This window comes from Populus alba, chromosome 1, assembly GCF_005239225.2.
Source record: "Populus alba chromosome 1, ASM523922v2, whole genome shotgun sequence".
Taxonomy (NCBI): Eukaryota; Viridiplantae; Streptophyta; class Magnoliopsida; order Malpighiales; family Salicaceae; genus Populus; species Populus alba.
In genome coordinates this window covers 31198834-31217122 of record NC_133284.1, presented here as the reverse complement: position 1 = coordinate 31217122, position 18289 = coordinate 31198834, and the positions used below count along the sequence as shown (strand labels likewise).

Here is an 18289-nt window from a genome sequence, read left to right as displayed (position 1 = left end):
TAAATTGATTGAATAAAATAAAAGGGAAACAAATTATGCAAGGCTACACATATTAGAAATATTATATAAAAAAAATATTTTTTTATTTTTAAAAATAAAGTTCATTTATATGGAAGATAAAAATATATATATATATAGATGTGTCATAAAAATATCCTTAGAAATTAAATACATACAAAATAACTAAAAAGTAATTATTATTTAAAAGAGTCTTTATAAAATAAAAAAAAAAAAAGAAGAAGAAGAAGAAGAAGAAGAAGAGAATGACTATTAATTTAAATATAAATAAAAATAAAAATTTTGAAAAAAAAATATAAAAACCATTAATTTAAAAAAAAAAAAGGAAAAAAGAGAGGAAAAAGCCATGTGCTACTAGGTCTACAAGCTAGGCCAATCCGCTTGGCTCATCTCGTTAGGGCTCATGGGTTTTCACCCTTATTTTTTTCATATGAAGCAGATGACATGTCGTTTGCATCAAATTTTTTTGAAAAAAATAAATTCTAGTGACATGTTTAATTTTGCCCATATTTTGACCACTACAATAGCTGAAAATTCAAGGCTAGAGGGTTTTTTACTCAAAAACAAATTTTTCAACTCATTGTTGACCCAAAACACCTAGAAAAATCTTAAAAATCATGATAAATTTATCCATGACCTCAAAAAAAAAAAATCTAAAACCCGACATCAACCCAAAATAAAAAATCTTTCCAAACTTAAATCTGTTTTTTTAAGCATTTCAAGGTAAAAAAAAAATCACCTAACATGAACCCCCCATCAAATTGAATCATTTGACATTTGACACAAAGATTGACAATTTTGGTGGCCGCAATTGGAGCCAATCAAATTTCTCTCTCTCTACAACTAGAATCTGGTGACGTCTCGATCTCTCTATTATCTCTCAAACCGTGGACTAAAAAATTAACTAAAATAAACTTTTTATACTAAAAATGAATTGAAAAATATTGAGGCTTCAAATATATATAGTTTTTAAAATATGAGGACTAAATTAAACTTTTTATGTGAACTTTGAAAATATCATTCATTTATGGTGTCTTTTTAACTTTCATCCCCTGTCTTTTAATTTTATCATTTGTCAACAAATTTGATTCAATTATCCTTGGATTTGACCCAAAAGGGTGCAATCGCATAAGAAAAAGTTTGAGGACCAAATTGAAAAGAAATTAAACAAGAAATCCACAGTAAAAGGGTTAGCAATGAATTTTGCACGCGCGTTTTAGATTTTTAGTTACAATCAATATTCTTCAGCAGCTGGCGCATGTGGTTGTCGAACCTTCCTTCCATGTGTTTTAACGAATATAGTAGTAAAATTTGCTGAAGCAATCGAGATTTTATCGTTTTTAGACACAGCTCACCTAATTAGAAGGGTTCGAAATCGTGAAAAGTCAGAAATTGCACCGCCTAATGCATTGTCGTAATCTGAACCAAGAATTATCTTGTAATTGGTGTTTGATTTTAATTTGATCATATCACATGCACTCTTTTGAGAGTGATTTTTCGAGGGATTCAGGAGTTCTATTATTTATTGGTTTGTCTATACAGTTGAATAAAGGTTTATGTATTACATATGGGTTCTCTTGTAGACTGGTAGATTTATTTTTCCTGAGATGAGGGATATGTAATACACTGATTTACAACTACTTATGTATTTGATTATTTATTCTATATTTTATATGTAAACGGGCTTTGCTTGCTTTGTTTCTTCTTCTTCTTCTTTGCTATCATATGGTAAGTTATCTTTCTGGATATACAATGGTCAATTGCAAAATAAAAAGTATGCGACTGTCAGATCAGTGTTCACTCACTTGTTCATAGCGATAGACCATGGACCATTGAGCTCTGTTCCTGGTTAAGAGGATGAGAATTTTGAAAGAGACATTCGATGCTCAAAAGCTTGGCAATTTCTGCTTTGCATAGTAAAAATAAATCGATTGAAGTGTATTGTTGGGAAAGAAAAAGAAAAAAGGTTTCAAATTCCTGAGCCCTCCCCTGCTGTTATGTAAAAGAACGATTAATCTACGGAAAAAAACTATTGTAATCACAAATATTCATATTCTATAACAAATAGTTATTCGATGTCATAAGAAAAAAATAGAAATTCAACAAGTTTCCTGAGCCCTCCCCTGCTGTTCTCTTCCCAGGGGATATGGGTGGCTGATATGCAAATATGCACTTAATCACTCAAAATTATCTTTAATTTTAGATCAAACTAAATGAGTTTTTAATTTTTTTTAATTTAACCATCATAAAAGTGCTGGTGGCTCCAGCCAAAACATACACCGTACAGAAACCATGAATAGCAAAGGTGAGCCAACTGCAAAGCAAAGGTCTCCAGGTCGTATGAATTTTGATTTCTCAGCAGAGGAGAGGGAGAAGGGAGAGATGGGGTTGGTCTAAGGAAGAGGGTGGGTGCTGCTGCACATCATCATATCATACATTGGAAGTTTAAGACGCCATTGAAGCAGGAAGCGCGTTCAGATGGTGCTTTATAAAAGTTAAAGCTATGTTGTGTTCATTGGCTTGATGCAGGAATGGTGCGCACTGAAGGGAAACCTTTTATTTTTTCTTCCTTTGAAGAGAGATTTACGGAGAGTGAGCAGAAAATTCAGATTTTGTTATAAAGTTGACAGTAAAAGGGTTAGCAATGAATTTTGCACACGCGTTTTAGATTTTTAGTTATAATCAATATTCTTCTGCAGGTGGCGCATGTGGTTGTTGAACCTTCCTTCCATGTGTTTGAACGAATATAGCTGTAAGAAGGGTTCGAAATCGTGAAAAGTCAGAAATTGCACTGTCTAATGCGTTGTCGTAATCTGAACCAAGAATTATCTTGTAATTGGTGTTTGATTTTAATTTGATCATATCACATGTGACAGAAAATACTTTAGGACGGAAACAAAGAAGAAACAGCATGCATTGTGTTCAAAGACCCCCCTCAGAACTTTCACTACACGTTAAGGTCCTGAGTGTGGAGGCAGCTTAACTAACCCAGATCATGTGGATAGCAAGCAAAACGTTGCCTTTACTTGCTGGAATCAAAAGGTTGTCAGTTGTCACCTGTGAACATGGCACAGCTGTTCCAGGTTTTCTTTTGGGGTACCACAAGCCTCCATAAAAACTTTATAAATACCCCGCTGCCCTAACCCCTCTAAGAGCACACAAACAGCACTAATAAGCACACAAGCTCTATAATATACCCGAAAAAACCAATCTTTTCTTACACCATATATTTTGCTTTCTGTCTCCATGGCTCAATTAGCGAGCACATTGAAGGCTATGGCCATCGTCTTTGTTGTGGCAATGTATTCTGCTACTGTTACTGCTCAAGATTTTGAGATGGCACCAGCACCTGCGCCAACAATGGACAAGGGAGCAGCCTGTTCTTTGGGGATGTCTGGGGCGGTGTTTTGCTCAACCCTGTTGTTCTCTCTGCTTGCTCTCTTGAAGCATTAAGTTACTTTAGTTATGATGCTGTTCGCTTGACATTTTTTCCGATAAATTGTTTGAGGGACTTGTGTATAAATTATTTGGCCTTTTATTCTTGATTTCATTATTTGTTAGTGCATAAAGAGAGATGGTTTGATGATGTACATTATTTTATTATATGTTGATCAATAGAGTGAATAAAATATGGTTCATAATATATTATTTTTCGTGAATTACTTTATTTTTCGCCATTATTTTATTACGTTCCATACCAGACACAAGAAATCTGGCTTAAAACAGAAAGAAATCCGGCTCACATGGAAACCTAGCATCTAGAATTCTGTCATTACGAACTTGGACCTATTTTCACATTAGATTCCTTGCATAGATTAAGCAATTTGTGTGAAAAAATCGTTTCTGAAGCAAACATAACAAAGAGGACTTTGAATAAGAAAATAGCATATGAGATGTGGAGGTCGAGAACCAAACAAATGCCACCAACAATTTCAAGCTTTGTGATGTAAGCGGTAAAATAAATTCCACTTTGTAATCGTCATATGATGTACATGGCTTAGGTACAAATGAATTACATTGTATCAAATCTCATGTATACCTCAAAAGTTCAAAACTTTTATACAGAGGCAACACCAGTATGATGCACCACAACATCCTGACATTGTCCTCAAAACTTCAAATTATTACAAACCATGAGGGCGAAACCCAGTAGTTTTCGCCGTCCTTTCTGGTAGGTGTGAGGGACGCAAACTATAATCGCAAACATCCATTATTCAAATCATTTTCCCTCACAAGTACATAATTTATCAACGCTGTTCAAAACCTTTCAATGCCTTGACATGTTCTTCGTTTTATTATTTCAAAATAACTTAAGATGCAGCTTATAATGACAACGGCACATCTTTCAGCTTCCCACAAATTAGTCTCCTCCAGAAAGCCATCCTACATTTGACACGAAACTTCATGAGGGTTTTCGGAAGCATAAATACTCTTTAAGTTGTGAGAAAGTAGATACAAGAGGGATATCGCAACAAGGCCTAAATAATACCCACCCATAAATGTTTAGATTTGAGAGCGACTCAAAGCACCCACTTATTATTCAACCACCAGGAAAATCTAAGTACTTCTTTGCGAACTTTTAAGTTTATCTTAAGATGACAAATAATTTCCCTCCAAACTGAATTTTATGCACGCCACCTGCAACCCCAGAGGGTCATTTAAATCCCTAGAAGAGAACCTACCAGAACAGAACTCCAAAGGTGGGAGCAACTATTGAAAGTATGAAAGGAAACATCACAGGAATAATGAGACCCAAAATTTCAGTCATGTTCACATGTTGTTTAAATTATATTTCTGAAGAATGAACCCTTGAACAGAGTTGAAGTATTTCATGAAATCCCCACAGCTCAGGTTTCACAAGGAAATCCAAGGAAAGAAATGATGAATGGTATAGCTGCTGATGGTTAGTAAATAAAATTATCACAATACAGATTATGTAGTTAGAACCAGGAAGATTGGGAGAATTCCTTGCATTTTCACTAGAAATTTGTATGTTAAAGTCGAACCTAAACTTAAAAAACACAGGAGAACGTTTTTAAAAGCAAAACCTCAGAAAGTCCATCATACAGGATAAACTGATGGGTGTGGAATATAATACTCACAAGGCAATTTACCTCACAAACAACATGATTCGGCACTGGAGATTGAAGACCTTCCACAATAAAGTTGATTGCATGTCTTGACATTGATAGATATCCTGCATATTTTGAGACGGTTAAAGGCACAGTTACTTTGACCATTAAGAGACAGATTGTTCACAAGCATGCATGTCTGTCCACATAACACTAGCATGTGCACATGACAGAATGCTCAGGCATGTACAGTTCAGAAATCAGGGATCTGAAAAACCAAATCACTGCTCACAACCTTAAACTTACCTTTAAAAGCATTCAAACACCACCAGCTCACCTTATTTGTAAGCTACCGAGGAAATCAGACAGCCTGAGAATAAAACAAATTATTAATGGAAAGGATCAAACACAACAGTAAAGTAATGAACGACAAGAGTGTCATCAACTACTTATGTGAAACATTAAGAGAGTAGGATCAAAGCGAACCAGATATTTTTAGCTATCACAGCCTGTCCATCATCAGCTCCAAGATGACGTAAAACAACTTCCTCCAAGCGGCCATCTCGATATGCATGCTGCAAATTGAGAATAGTGATGATCGAGAACTTTATGAGACACTGAAGTTGTTAGCATAAAATGTGCAGAAAAGCAACACATGATTGAGAAGTTATCCATTCATGACACCATATCATATGTTGCTTCTTATGGTCACATACTGAGCCATCATTAGTGGCCCATCCATTCAACAATACAATTTCATGTTACTACCTTCCTTTCTTTCTTTGTTTTTTTGTTTTTTTTTTTGGCTCAAGGCTGTTATTCAAATTCTATCAAATCCAAAGTAATGTTTTACCAGTAGTCCCACTTAATAAACCATCAAAGGTTTGCTACCTTCTACTCTGGAAGAAAACGTAAACAAGAATAGCTTGACTTCATCAGTCAGAAATTGCTTTCTCGAGTATACCAGCTAGTCAGAGAAATTTTAATAGCGACAGAATAACTTTCTGAAAACAGAATCATTATGAAATCCACATGCATTAACAGCACAACAAAAGACTTTTTTTCTTATTACTAGTATGAAACAAAAGCAGGTGCTTGAAATCTTGTCTATTTACAATAGCATTTCTTAGCTGGTTAACTTCCAAGAAAACTGCCAAAAACATACCACAAAAGAGAACCAAACAACAGCAGAAAAAACAACACTTTAATCGGGACAAATACATTTTCATAAACACAAAAGAAAAACAATTAAGAAATTGCGAGTTCCATCTTTCCCAATGTGATTGTAAAAAAGAGCTGCTAGAAAGCCAAAAAGACTAACCCAAAAGATAAAGCAGAAGAAATGTTTCCAGCATGCCAAATTGGTTTGAAATATACATATGTAAGCTCATGCTCAAAATAGATAATTGTCCTGATCACTGAAAAAAGTAGCCTGATCTAAGATCCAGCTACACTGCTAAAAAAGCCATTTTCATCACTTGATCCTCAGCACAAAAGATTTGTGCATGGACATGGCATCCATGGAGAAGGTCTGTGATATATTAATTCTCGTAGATACAAGGTGGAGGCCTATATGCAAAAGAAATGTAGTGAAGGAATGATTATCAGAAACATCATTAAAGGTGCATAAATGATGGGTAGAAGAAATTGGAGGTTGTTGCAAAACATCAAGAACAGGGTGGTTGCATGTGCAATGGAAAGATGATGATAGAGATCAGAGGCAGATGAGATAATAGCAGGTAGTGGATACGTATCAAGATGGGTTGCTACTTCTATTTGCTAAGTTGACAAGGCATCCTGTTGCATTTTTCATCCCAAAAATGCAGCGGTGCTTCTATAAACAGCATTTCACTGCTTTTGTGGATACCAAGTGAATTTCAATGTTCCTTGATTTGTAAACATTTTCAATTCAATTGGTCATTCTTGAATGAAGATTCACTTGGCATCAAATTTGTACCGTGTGCTCATGCTTTCTCAAGATTAGCCAGATTGTGCAGTGTTTCTTCATACCTTGTCTTACTGTTTCTACCATGATGTGCTAGCAACGACAAAAATTCCTATAAAACTATAAACACCTATATAACAGTACACGCTGCTAGTCACCAAAGATGACCAGCATATAGCAAAATGTTGCACATTGATTAAATACATACAGACAACACATAATGGATTCTGTAAATTCCAGCATAAGTCAATTGATTGAGATATTCACATGCACCACTAGAATAAGCATATTCGTTACTATGTCTCCCTCCTTTGTAGATTGCATGGACATAGACATAGACATAAATTGAACATAACATGCACCAAAACACATAGACAATATTTGTTTATAGGACCATGCTATGCTGCAGTTCAAGTTTTTTTTTTTTTTTTTTTTTTTAGCATAAAGAAAAATGTACAAGAGTTACTAATGTATTTTATATTTGTAAGATTTTGATTATGAACTAAATTTTTAATGTATCTAAAGTAATTTTTTTTTTCAATTATTGAGCCAACAACATCTTCGATCAACTCGGGCTAACCAAAGCTATCCCCTAGAACCCGTGACTTTAATCAAATAGAAATATGAACATGAAAATCATTAAAATAATTTTTTTATTATGATTAAACGGTTATTATTCAGATACAATTCATAGAATAAATTACTCCACTCAAATCTAATATAATTTGAAAATGCAGATATTTTGAATTCAATTTCTAATTTCTAAACCAAATTTGAAATAATAACTCAAATATACTCTTAATGAATTTAAAAATTCAATATATTTATTTAATTATGATATTTTTAAATAAAATAATTTAGAAAAAAAAAACCAAAAATTAAATTGAAAAGAAAACCAAATGGCCAGGCCATGGGCACGAGCTTGGCTTGAATTAAAAAGCCTAGGCCGCGCACATGGGCTTTTTTTAATTTTGGCCTTGTGATCTCCCAACTCAAAACACTCTTAAAACAATTCAAAAACACTAAATCAAAACTTAATAAAATCTCTCTTGAGTCAATCTACTCTTACAAACAACAAGAAGGCCTAAAACCACCACCATTAAACTCCTTTCGTCGAATGAAAACCGACAACTTTCTCTCATCTCGCCATTTTCGGACTAATTTTTCTCTACTCTCTCTAACACATAGACTAAAAAGTAAACAAAATGAACTTGCATACCAAAATAAAAATTGTCGCGAATTTGGAATTAGCCATATATTTTCTTCGTGTTTCACATTTTAGTCTTTTATCTTTTAATTTGCTATTTTAAATTTTTAATCATAATTTCAAGTCTAATTGCTAGAGAAAAAAAAAAGTTTGAAACTAAAAAAAAATATATAAGGGAGCTTCATTGTTCAGATGCAGTGTAGCTAAATAAGAAAGGCAAAGTCTTTTAGATGTGTAAGATAATGGCAATAGTATATCATCTGAGTAATTGAATCCTTCCCTTCCTCCTAGAGCACCATATGCTCCTCTCCACTTGTGGCACTATTACTGCTACCAGTCAGTTTATTTGGTAAAGTCTTCACTTTAAGTCCAAAGGGCTGAAAGCTAATCATGCTCACTACAAGAGAGGAATGGGATCACAAGGGAGGGGAAGGACACCCCTTTATGCATGCAAAAGATATAGAAAAGAAAACTAGGGCTTAAAATCTAACTCAACTTTCTGTAAAAAGCCACTTCCACACTTTCCTAACCCCAGCAGGACACTGTAACTGCCACAGAGGCACATATATAGCACCAAAAAATGTGTGCACATGTGAAAAGCAACATTTAAGACAAAAAAAAAAAAGGAGTCTTGAACATATCTGAGGTTTACTGCCTAGCAGCACATGTTACAAGCCAATAAGAGAAGTATTCACCAGCAGGGAAAAGGAGAAAAAATGGGGCAAACTCATCTACAGATGATAGATAGTTTTTGGTTGTCTAGCATTTAATGAGCAAAAGAAGAGTTGACAGAAGAAAAATGTCCACACTACCATGAGAATCTCAACATAACATTCCAATGAACAGACCAAGAGGGCACTTTACCTTGTAAAAACAGCTGGTTCCAAATGGGCAGTTCCCATTCCCAAAGTCGAAGTGTTTACAATCTATTGACCTATAAAACTCAAAGTAATTATATTATTATTCAACAAATTAAAAACATCTCGAGTTTTTTTGGTTATCTACCTAGTTTTTAGTCACCAGTACAATTTATATACATGAAACTAATAGCCTACATCATCACAAAATAGCCAACCAATCCTCTCTGAGAATATACAAGATGTTTCTGTTTTCCTTTTTTGCCATATCAAGAAAAATGACAGACATTTCCAATATCAGAACATTAATTTCACAAATTCTTACAGAGTTATCCAAAAATATAATGATGATCCAGGAATTGGGTAGAAGGTAACGAAGCAGTATACTTATGACAAGAAAATCACCTGAGTTTTGCCTTGTAGGTATCAACAATTTCCTGTTTTTCCTCTTTAGAGGAATACCAAATAACGCTTGGAATGACAAAGTATGAAAGCTTGCGACATATTGGACAAGCCCTCAATGAAGTATTGACATCCATTCCAGAGGTTGGGGAACTACTACGCCAGTTCCTAATACATGATATGCAGAATGGATGATCGCATTCTGATAGCAGACCAAACTTTCGTTCAGCTGCCGTGGGCTTTGAAAGTACACGATCCAGGCATACACTGCATTCTATTTCTTGACTATATTTTAACAAATCAAGGTTCTTTTGCTTCTTCTCACATGCTTTCAAATGTTCGTCTCTTTCTTCAGGTCTGAAAGGGTGTAAGCAATGCTTTCCACAATAGGCACACAAATCACCGTGAATATGGGGGCATTTATCTCCACGAGGACAACTTCCAGCAGCAGCAAATGAACAGATAGATCGGTCAGCTGGTTTAACATTCCTAGGCTCTATAACCTCACCATCTTCTAAGAAGTCATGTTGTGCAGACTCCAAATTCCATTCTGGTACAGTGGGAGCAATAAAGGGTCGATATGAAAGCTCTGGAGGAACACCCGGTACTGTTGACACCCCATTCGATACATTTCTTGCAGTGAGGGCCAGGGACACGGAATTTGAGCCCAGAGGTTGACGAGGAACTGTCAACGAAGATGATGCAGTAGATTCAGGCCTAGAAGGTTTAACATGTTCATATCGGCATCGACTACCATACGAGCAGATACCTTTTTGATAAAAGGTGCAAATCTGCATTAGCAAACAATTAAATATCACAATCATTTCACTGCATATAAACAATCAAACACAGAAAAGGCAAAATAAATAAAAAATAAAACCATTGCTAAAGCATAGTATTTACATTATTTGGAGGATCTTTCCAATCATGTGAAAATTCACAATGCTCCCCTTTCAAGCATGCCCCATGAGCAAAAAACTTGCAAAGTACCCTGAAACAATAATAATAATAAATAAATAAATAAAAACCCCACAAAATCATGATCAATAGAACTCATTCGTACCCCCAAAACCAAAACGAAAAAAAAAAGAAACAAAAAGCAAAATCCCATCTTCCACCTTATTGCATCCTCTTATCATCATTCAACTAAATACGTGAGAATCAACCATATCAAAACAAAAGCTCAATCTTGAAAAACAAAGTCTAGCACTTCCTAATCCATTAATTCCATAAATTTAACCACTAATATTTTAATCATTTCCCTACAATTCTATTAAAATAAACACGCCATCAACTAAAAGCTGAAAACCATGCATTAACCACGAATTGATGATCACTAATCAAACAAACAAGAACATGAGCAAAATCCAAGAAAAAATAACAAAGCAAAATTTTTTTGAAAAGGTTAGAGAATTAATTACCTTTTAGACATGGAGAACGATATTAATTTGAAAGAAAAGGAAAACGATTTTATTAAAAAAAAACAAAGAAAGGATAACTGAAACCCTAGCCTGTCTGGTGCCTGTATTTGTTTAAATGGTTATTATTATTATATAATGATTAACAGTAGAAGCTGGAAAGAAAAGAAAAGGAAAACTAGAGGAGGAGATGAAACGGAAGCGAAATAGACGGGTGCCGTCGATCATGTGACTTTGCAATTTTAAAAAAAGAAGAGTCTCTCTCTCTCTCTCTCTCTCTCTCTCTCTCTCTCTCTTCTATTCTCTATCTATCTTCCAACTGGTGCGCTTTATCGCCTAATTGTTAGGGTTCATTTTGGCGGTTGTTGAAGAGGAAGGGCGGATTGTATAAAAACAAAAATTGGCTAGTTTTGAGGGGTCGAAGTGAAATTATTAAAAGTAAGGGGATATTTGTGTAATTTTATAGCTTGTTTCAGGCGGCACACTTCTACGTACTCGAAGAGATGTCTCGAATGCGATAGATATTATTTTTTTTAATATATTTTTAAATAATATATATTAAAATAATATTTTTATTTTAAAAATTAATTTTTAATATTAAAAAAATAATTTAAAACAAAATAAAATTTTAAAAATTATTCAATTGCTGCATTTAACATGATCAAGCTGTTTGGAAATGTGGTTGTGATTACTTTTAAAAATGCTTTTTAATTAAAAATATATTAAAATAATATTTTTTTTATTTTTTTAATTATTTTTAATATTAACACATTAAAACAATCTAAAAATATAAAAAAATATATTAATTTTAAATAAAAAAAAAATTAAATTTTTTTAAAATATTTTTAAAATATAAAAATAAACAAGATCATAGTAGTATTACCAAATTATATTATAGAGTTTGATGGGTTTTTTTGGTTATAATGCTATTTAAGGTAAGAGTAATTACTTGCTCTTATCTTCAATGACTCAACCTCATTATTAGGAGACAGCATTAATCATTTTTAAAAAAAAAAAAAAAACCTTTTTATAATTTCATATCACTTATGATGAATTATTTGGTATTATTATAATGATTATTTTTTAATATATTATTTGTTATAAAATGTTTTTAAATAAGAAATTTTTAAAAAATTATTTTTGATATTGATATATCAAAATAATTTTAAAATATCAATAAAATTAGTTTGAAGCAAAAAAAAAATAAAACAAAATTATTTTGAAAATAGGAAATTATTTTGTTTGATCTCTTTGTTATTGAATTTGGAATTGTTAAATGAGAAACATGTCCAGTTATCAGTCTTAACTCTCTTTAATTAAGACAATAATAATAATAAAACTACGTGTGAATGACATGAACTCGAACATATTATATACAGCTAGAGGCAAGATTGTGGTTCCATGACCATGCATTGACTTGAATTATATTTGTAGCCATGGATGACAGAGCATGAACTCTAGAACTGATCGTCTGTGCTAAGTTGAATTTAAAAGAACAAAAGGCAATTGCATTGTTTTTTTTAATTATGTTAAGGAAACCGTTTGTCTACGGGGATGTAGCTCAAATGGTAGAGCGCTCGCTTTGCATGCGAGAGGCACGGGGTTCGATCCCCCGCATCTCCACGTTCCCATTGGTTTTTTTTTTTTTTTTTTTTTTAATTTTTGCTACTTTTTAACAAATATCTTCAGGAGTTTTAATTCCGGTGTGCACAGTCTACTGAACCGGAGAAGTAGATTTAACCAATACCAGCTTGAGAATATTCCAGCTGTGAAAATAAATAAAAAATAAGTGTAAAGTATTATTGAAGATTCTCAACAAAATTTGCGAAATTGAACAATGCATTTCCTAAACCATCCAAAAAATCTAAGCAAAACACACGAGTGCAGAACATGACCTGGCAGGTGTTTATTGGTCCAACAACATTGGCAACCAATACTTTGCTTGCTCAGATGAACCTTCTCTCTCCTCATTGCTTGAAAGGATAAGAAAATGTTGGATAGAAGATAAAACACAAGAAAGCACAATATCCACCATTAGCCGATCCCATGTCGACCATTCTCTCTCTTCTATCTGCCCACATCTCCTCCTCCTCCTCCACCCAAAAGCCACCACCAACCCCATCATTCTCCAAAACCCACCTGCCCATTTCCCCACCAAACAAACTCCACTTATCTATTAGTTTAATATATTTTATAATCATTTGATTGGTTACGTGTGATATTATTATATTTTTATAAATATATATTTATTATTAATAAAATTTTAATTTATTTTTAATATTTATATAATATTATATTAATGTATCTAATATTTGATTTATGAATTTATAGTAAAAAAATATTTTGTAAAGAAGATTATAAAATTATTATTTATAATTATGAGATTATTATTGCTTCAAAGCATTGTTCCTAAAATTTTCTAGTCGATGCTCTCTTAAATATTAGACATTCATTACATCCGTAGAAACCGGTACATATTATATTTTTTTCTTTATGAAAGTAAGCAATTGTTCTTATAACCTAAGATATAAGATATACCTAAAACTAATATGTAGGTGTTTGTCATAATACATGTACATTGAATTGATTTGCATGAAAACTCAATGTAGAAAGATCACTTATATTTATAGAAAGACTCAAGTAACGGTTGTGTAAGTAATTTTTAGACTTGAGATCACCAAGTTATCTTATATAAAGAATATTATGATTTGACCTTGTTACATGTTATCTTAATCGAGGTAACGAAAGACATATATTAGTTATAACATGAACTGTATGAAGATATTTGAGTAATCAATAGATGATTCATCATGCTAGATGAATTTTAAAAAAATATTTTATCTGCTCTCAAATAATATTGATTGAAAATTCCTTGACCAAGGTGAAATGAAATTTAAAAAGGATTTAAAATCTTATTCAAACAACCATTTACTACCATGTAGAGAACAAACATTATTTAATATAACAGACATAATTCATGCTTTAATGTTAAATTAAAATATTATTAATGAAAGGATATTGATTATATTGAGAAATCGGTCACCAAAATGTTAAGTTAAACTACTAATGTCTTTTCCAATATTTGAGGATAATGACATGCAAAGGCGAAGCTAGGAAATTTTCCTGCCCTGGTCTATTAAATAAATATATAATTTTTTTTTTAAGATCAATTATTAACTCATGTACATGAATTTTTGAAGTTAACAGTAAAGTTTTAATTCAAATACACTACCCAAAATATTAAAAAATAAATTTGAAAGTACATAAAATTGAAGTGAAAGTAAAAATAAACTCACTATTGAAGTTACATCTTTTGATGTTTTGTGGAATATAATTCATCTATAATCGAATTTGAATTGATATTGTAACAACCCCTCAACCAGGAAAAAATAACAATCTCATGTCAACTAAAAAACAAAGTAATTAAATTTTTTACTTTTAATGAGTCGTTTTGCTTTTATTTAGCAGTCTTTTTTTTTTTGTTAGCACTACCAAGCTCCATTCATTCTAAAATTTTAACCAGATTTTATTTAATATATTTTAAGATCCCTCGCAAGAGTTTAGCTCAATTTGATGGTATGCCCATTAATGTAAAACTAGTCAAATTATGATTTTGCATCGAATTTCTGAATTTCTCAAAACATTCTGAAATTTTATCCCGGGCTAAAACATCATATTAAAAGGCTTCACGTAAATTTTCAGAATTTTTTGATAATTTAATCAAGAATTATAATTTTTTTTAACATAAAACTAGTAAAAAAATATTGATAAAATCTTGACCTCGGCTATGCCCACCCAAGCCTTTAACATACCTCCATCCTTGATGACATGTTACTAGATGATGCATCTAAATTTTAAAGATAAATTAATCAATTGTTGAATTGATAATAAATTAAATTGTTTAATTTATTTAATTAGAATTATAATTTATATTTGCGCCAATATATTAGGAACCTAATGGGTCACATACATTAAAAACCAGTAATCATAAATTAAATTGAGATGATTTAATTAAGTATGACTTGATTAAAATATATTTTAAAAATTAAGGATTAGAATATGATTATTATAGAAATGATATTTCTAGACCTAGAAAAATCAAGCAGGGTCTTGATTGAGTTAATTTCTAAAATTATCCTGAATAAATAAATGAATAATATTCAGGGGCCAAATTGATATTTTTGTAATTTATAGGATTTTTTAGATTTCCCTATAAATAATAAGTTACGCCTCTTATTTTTAAGAGAAATGGTGATTGTTTGTCACACAGAAAAACTACAAAAACATGAATGATTCGTGTGAATTGTTATTAGAAGTTAGACAATTGGACGATTTATAGTTTGCGACAACTTAGTTTAAAAAAAAAAAAATCAAAGCTGAAATAGATTATATTTTCAGATAATAAATCTTTAAATAACTCAAGATCGATCTAACAAGATTTTAGAAACTCCTAAATAATTTTGTTGTATAATTTTTGTTGCATAGATGATGTTTGGAACCAACACTATCAACACCCAATGTCACTATTGCAGCCACCACAATATTAAATGCCATTACCCCTTCCCTAGCAGACCCTTCACAAACTTTCCACATCTACTACGGCACCGCATTCAGTGCTGCCCTGATACGGTGGCAACTCCGACAAGAAAGCTTCTGCTGAGTACGTGTATGATGTCCCTGATGGATGGAAAGAACGTTAGGTCTCCAAAGTTGAAAAGGGTACCAACGGAACTGATAGTGAGTTCTATAATCCAAAAAAGAGAACTGAAAAGGAGCACTTAACATTTCTTGCTGGTTTCAAGCAGCTAGCTCCAAAAGATGCTGTGTAAAAAAAAAAAACCTGGCCTTGTCCGACGTGTACTTGCAAGACTTGATATCTAGTGCAGATGGTGTCCTTGCAAGACTTGACGTGTACTTAACATTTCTTGCTGGTTTAATACGAGCTGAAGCTTGATTACTTGTTTTGAGTGTCTTTGATCTTCAAATTTTATGTAAAGAAAAGACTTCTTGTTTTTATAAACCTTTTGTTACAGCTTATAATGTATCTTTATTTGTTAATTTAATTTGTAGGTGGAATTTTGCCCTTCGAAACTCAGCACCAGCAAGAGATAGAAATCAAGTTTGTGAAATGTATTATGTACTGTGATCATCTTATGATATATAGTAATTGGAGAAAGTATACAGCAGGGAGTTTAAATTAACAGTTGCTAACTGAGATCATGACAGGTGAACATTTTGGCGATGATAAAGTGAATTAAGATGTTGGACGAAAAGCGTGGAAGATAAACCTGACAGATCTCAAGTGATCAACGGAATGTTCACTACGTATTGCTCTTCATCAACTGCTTCAAGTATGAAGATTAGGCATGGTATCAGAGAGAGACACATTGCCCTGAAACATGAGCTTTTAAACTGGACAGACATGCATATTGTATGAATTCCCTATTCTCTAATGGCTTTTGGGTTGAATTGATTTTTTAATATGATATCAGAATTTTGATGATTAAGCGATTACGAGTTCAAATCTCATCATCTCTATTTATTTGATAAAAATTAAACATATGATAGTGTGACCCTATACAAGTTTCAAGTCCAAGGAACTTTCACTTGAGGGGATATGTTAGAAAATAATATAAATAATATCCTGAGACCTCACCTAAAAACTTAAATTATTGAGTTGAGATGATTCTTTGACACTCTGACTTTTACTGCTTTTTTTAATCAAAATACACTCCAACAATGGTTCTGGTAGTAATACAAAATAAATATTTATAGATTGCCAAGGAATTTTATAACTTTAGTTAATGGGGACTCTAATAATTTTTTTGAAAACTAGAGTTTAATGTATCCCAGTGATCCATTATTTCTTTATCTTTTTTCTCTTATTTTCTCTTTTACTGCATCAACTTTTTTTTTTTTTTTTAACTATTGAATTTGAATCTTGAATCTTATCTCTTAATCATTTGATGTTCATAAAATTTTGGGTTGATTTTTATAAATATTAAGCAACCTCAATTACAACTCTCACTTATGTTATTTTCCCAAAAATTTTACCAAACTTTGCTAGAATAGTTACCCACTATGCGAAAGCTTAATTTTACATGTCTCCTATAGTAGAATACTTTGAATTCCAGCTTAACAGCAAAGCATTTTACCATCAAATAATATTCTGTCAATTATAATCATACCTAACAGCTTACAAGCAATTGTGCCTGTTGAACGCATCAAAAAGCCAAAACAAATCAAATTGCTCTGTTTAACCTCAAAAAAAGAGAGAAAGATATCATATGAAATATGCTTGCATTTGCATTTCCACTTCATCCAAAATGCTTTACATATGGGTACATAAAAGCAAAGAAACATACACAACACAATTCGTGATATCCTTCTGGATTTTGCTTACAAACCAATTTGGGCTAATACAAAGTGAAGCCATCATCATATGAAACATGCCACCCTCGTCTACAAGGTGAGGCATTTTCACCATACTCAGCACAGCAACTCCATCTTTTCTTCCAATTGACACTTCCTGTATTTGGTCTATTATTCTTGTCATTCCATTTATACACTATCACACCAGAGCGGTCGCTCCACTCTCCGTCAATCCCCTGGTGAGGAGGAGACAAAGAAAACAACCCCTTCTCCCCTGCACAGAACGTTGCAAGCATAAGACTCCCATATAAAAATGGAAGAAAGGGAACTCCTTTAGCAAGTTGGTGAGGAGGAATATGCATAGTTGCATACCTGTGGTGTGGCCATGGAAAGAGCAGGCAATTGGGGAATTATCTTTGTCAAGATAAAGAGTACTGCACCTCAAGCAACGCTTCTTGGTTTGGAGTTGAGTGATATGTGGTTTTGTGCCACCAATTTTTGAAGATGACCTGATTTTTAACACACTCGGTGGCTTGTAGTCAAGGGTTTGGGAGAGAGGGTATGTCATAGCCATGCTTGCAGATTCATCTGACAGAGATAGAGGCCATTGATGGGCTGGTGAGACTTTATAGTAAAGCCGAATCATAGAAAACTGTCCAGTACAGTATATAATAGTGGCCCATGAATTTCGAAACTGAAAACATGTGCTTATAATCTATATCATCTTTTTGCTTCCCAGGAACCGTTTGGGAATGCCGTTGAAACTATTTTCTCAAAAAAAATAATTTTTTTTTGTTAAAATTTAATATAATTTATATGTTTTAGATCGTTTTGATGTTTTTTATATCAAAAATAATTTTTTAAAAATAAAAAAATATTATTAATATGCATTTCGGTACAAAAAATTATTTGAAAAGTAACCACTATCATAATATCAAATACACTTGCTAGTATTCATTGCACGACGAGAACACTTTCCATTCAAGACTACTTCATTT

At 32.6% G+C, this 18289-nt stretch overlaps 1 protein-coding gene, 1 long non-coding RNA gene and 1 other non-coding gene across 6 annotated transcripts; 1 reads left to right on the top strand and 2 right to left on the bottom strand.

Annotated features, from left to right (window-relative positions):
• Window positions 1–3965: 3965 nt before the first annotated feature.
• Window positions 3966–11292, bottom strand: LOC118047062 (putative RING-type E3 ubiquitin transferase C3H69). 4 transcript variants are annotated; one of them, XM_073404129.1, is made up of 9 exons: window positions 10923–11292; window positions 10405–10492; window positions 9505–10292; window positions 9107–9176; window positions 5577–5665; window positions 5397–5460; window positions 5121–5215; window positions 4512–4656; window positions 3966–4401 (listed from the first exon to the last, which is right to left on the bottom strand). In XM_073404129.1, the coding sequence occupies exons 1-6, from the start codon at window positions 10931–10933 to the stop codon at window positions 5424–5426; spliced, it is 1083 nt and encodes a 360-aa protein (XP_073260230.1). In that variant the 5' UTR covers window positions 10934–11292; the 3' UTR covers window positions 3966–4401; window positions 4512–4656; window positions 5121–5215; window positions 5397–5423. The 4 variants fall into 4 exon arrangements, with proteins under 4 accessions (XP_073260230.1, XP_073260229.1, XP_034912118.1 ...); XM_073404128.1 differs by having other exon boundaries at window positions 5133–5215; XM_035056227.2 differs by lacking the exon at window positions 4512–4656.
• A 1177-nt stretch (window positions 11293–12469) lies between these two features.
• Window positions 12470–12542, top strand: TRNAA-UGC (transfer RNA alanine (anticodon UGC)). Its single transcript has one exon. It is a non-coding gene; the product is annotated as a tRNA-Ala (tRNA).
• A 4660-nt stretch (window positions 12543–17202) lies between these two features.
• LOC118047061 (uncharacterized) lies at window positions 17203–17925 on the bottom strand. The gene is made up of 2 exons (XR_012169009.1): window positions 17664–17925; window positions 17203–17565 (listed from the first exon to the last, which is right to left on the bottom strand). It is a non-coding gene; the product is annotated as an uncharacterized lncRNA (long non-coding RNA).
• Between the last annotated feature and the right edge of the window lie 364 nt (window positions 17926–18289).

Bases quoted from the DNA above. Each gene is read 5' to 3' on its own strand.
- LOC118047062 (XM_073404129.1), bottom strand. The intron at 10,293-10,404 runs GTAAATACTATG...TTGCTAATGCAG, and splicing joins GGAAAGATCCTCCAAATAAT to ATTTGCACCTTTTATCAAAA. The intron at 5,666-9,106 runs GTAAAGTGCCCT...CTCAATTTGCAG, and splicing joins GAACCAGCTGTTTTTACAAG to CATGCATATCGAGATGGCCG.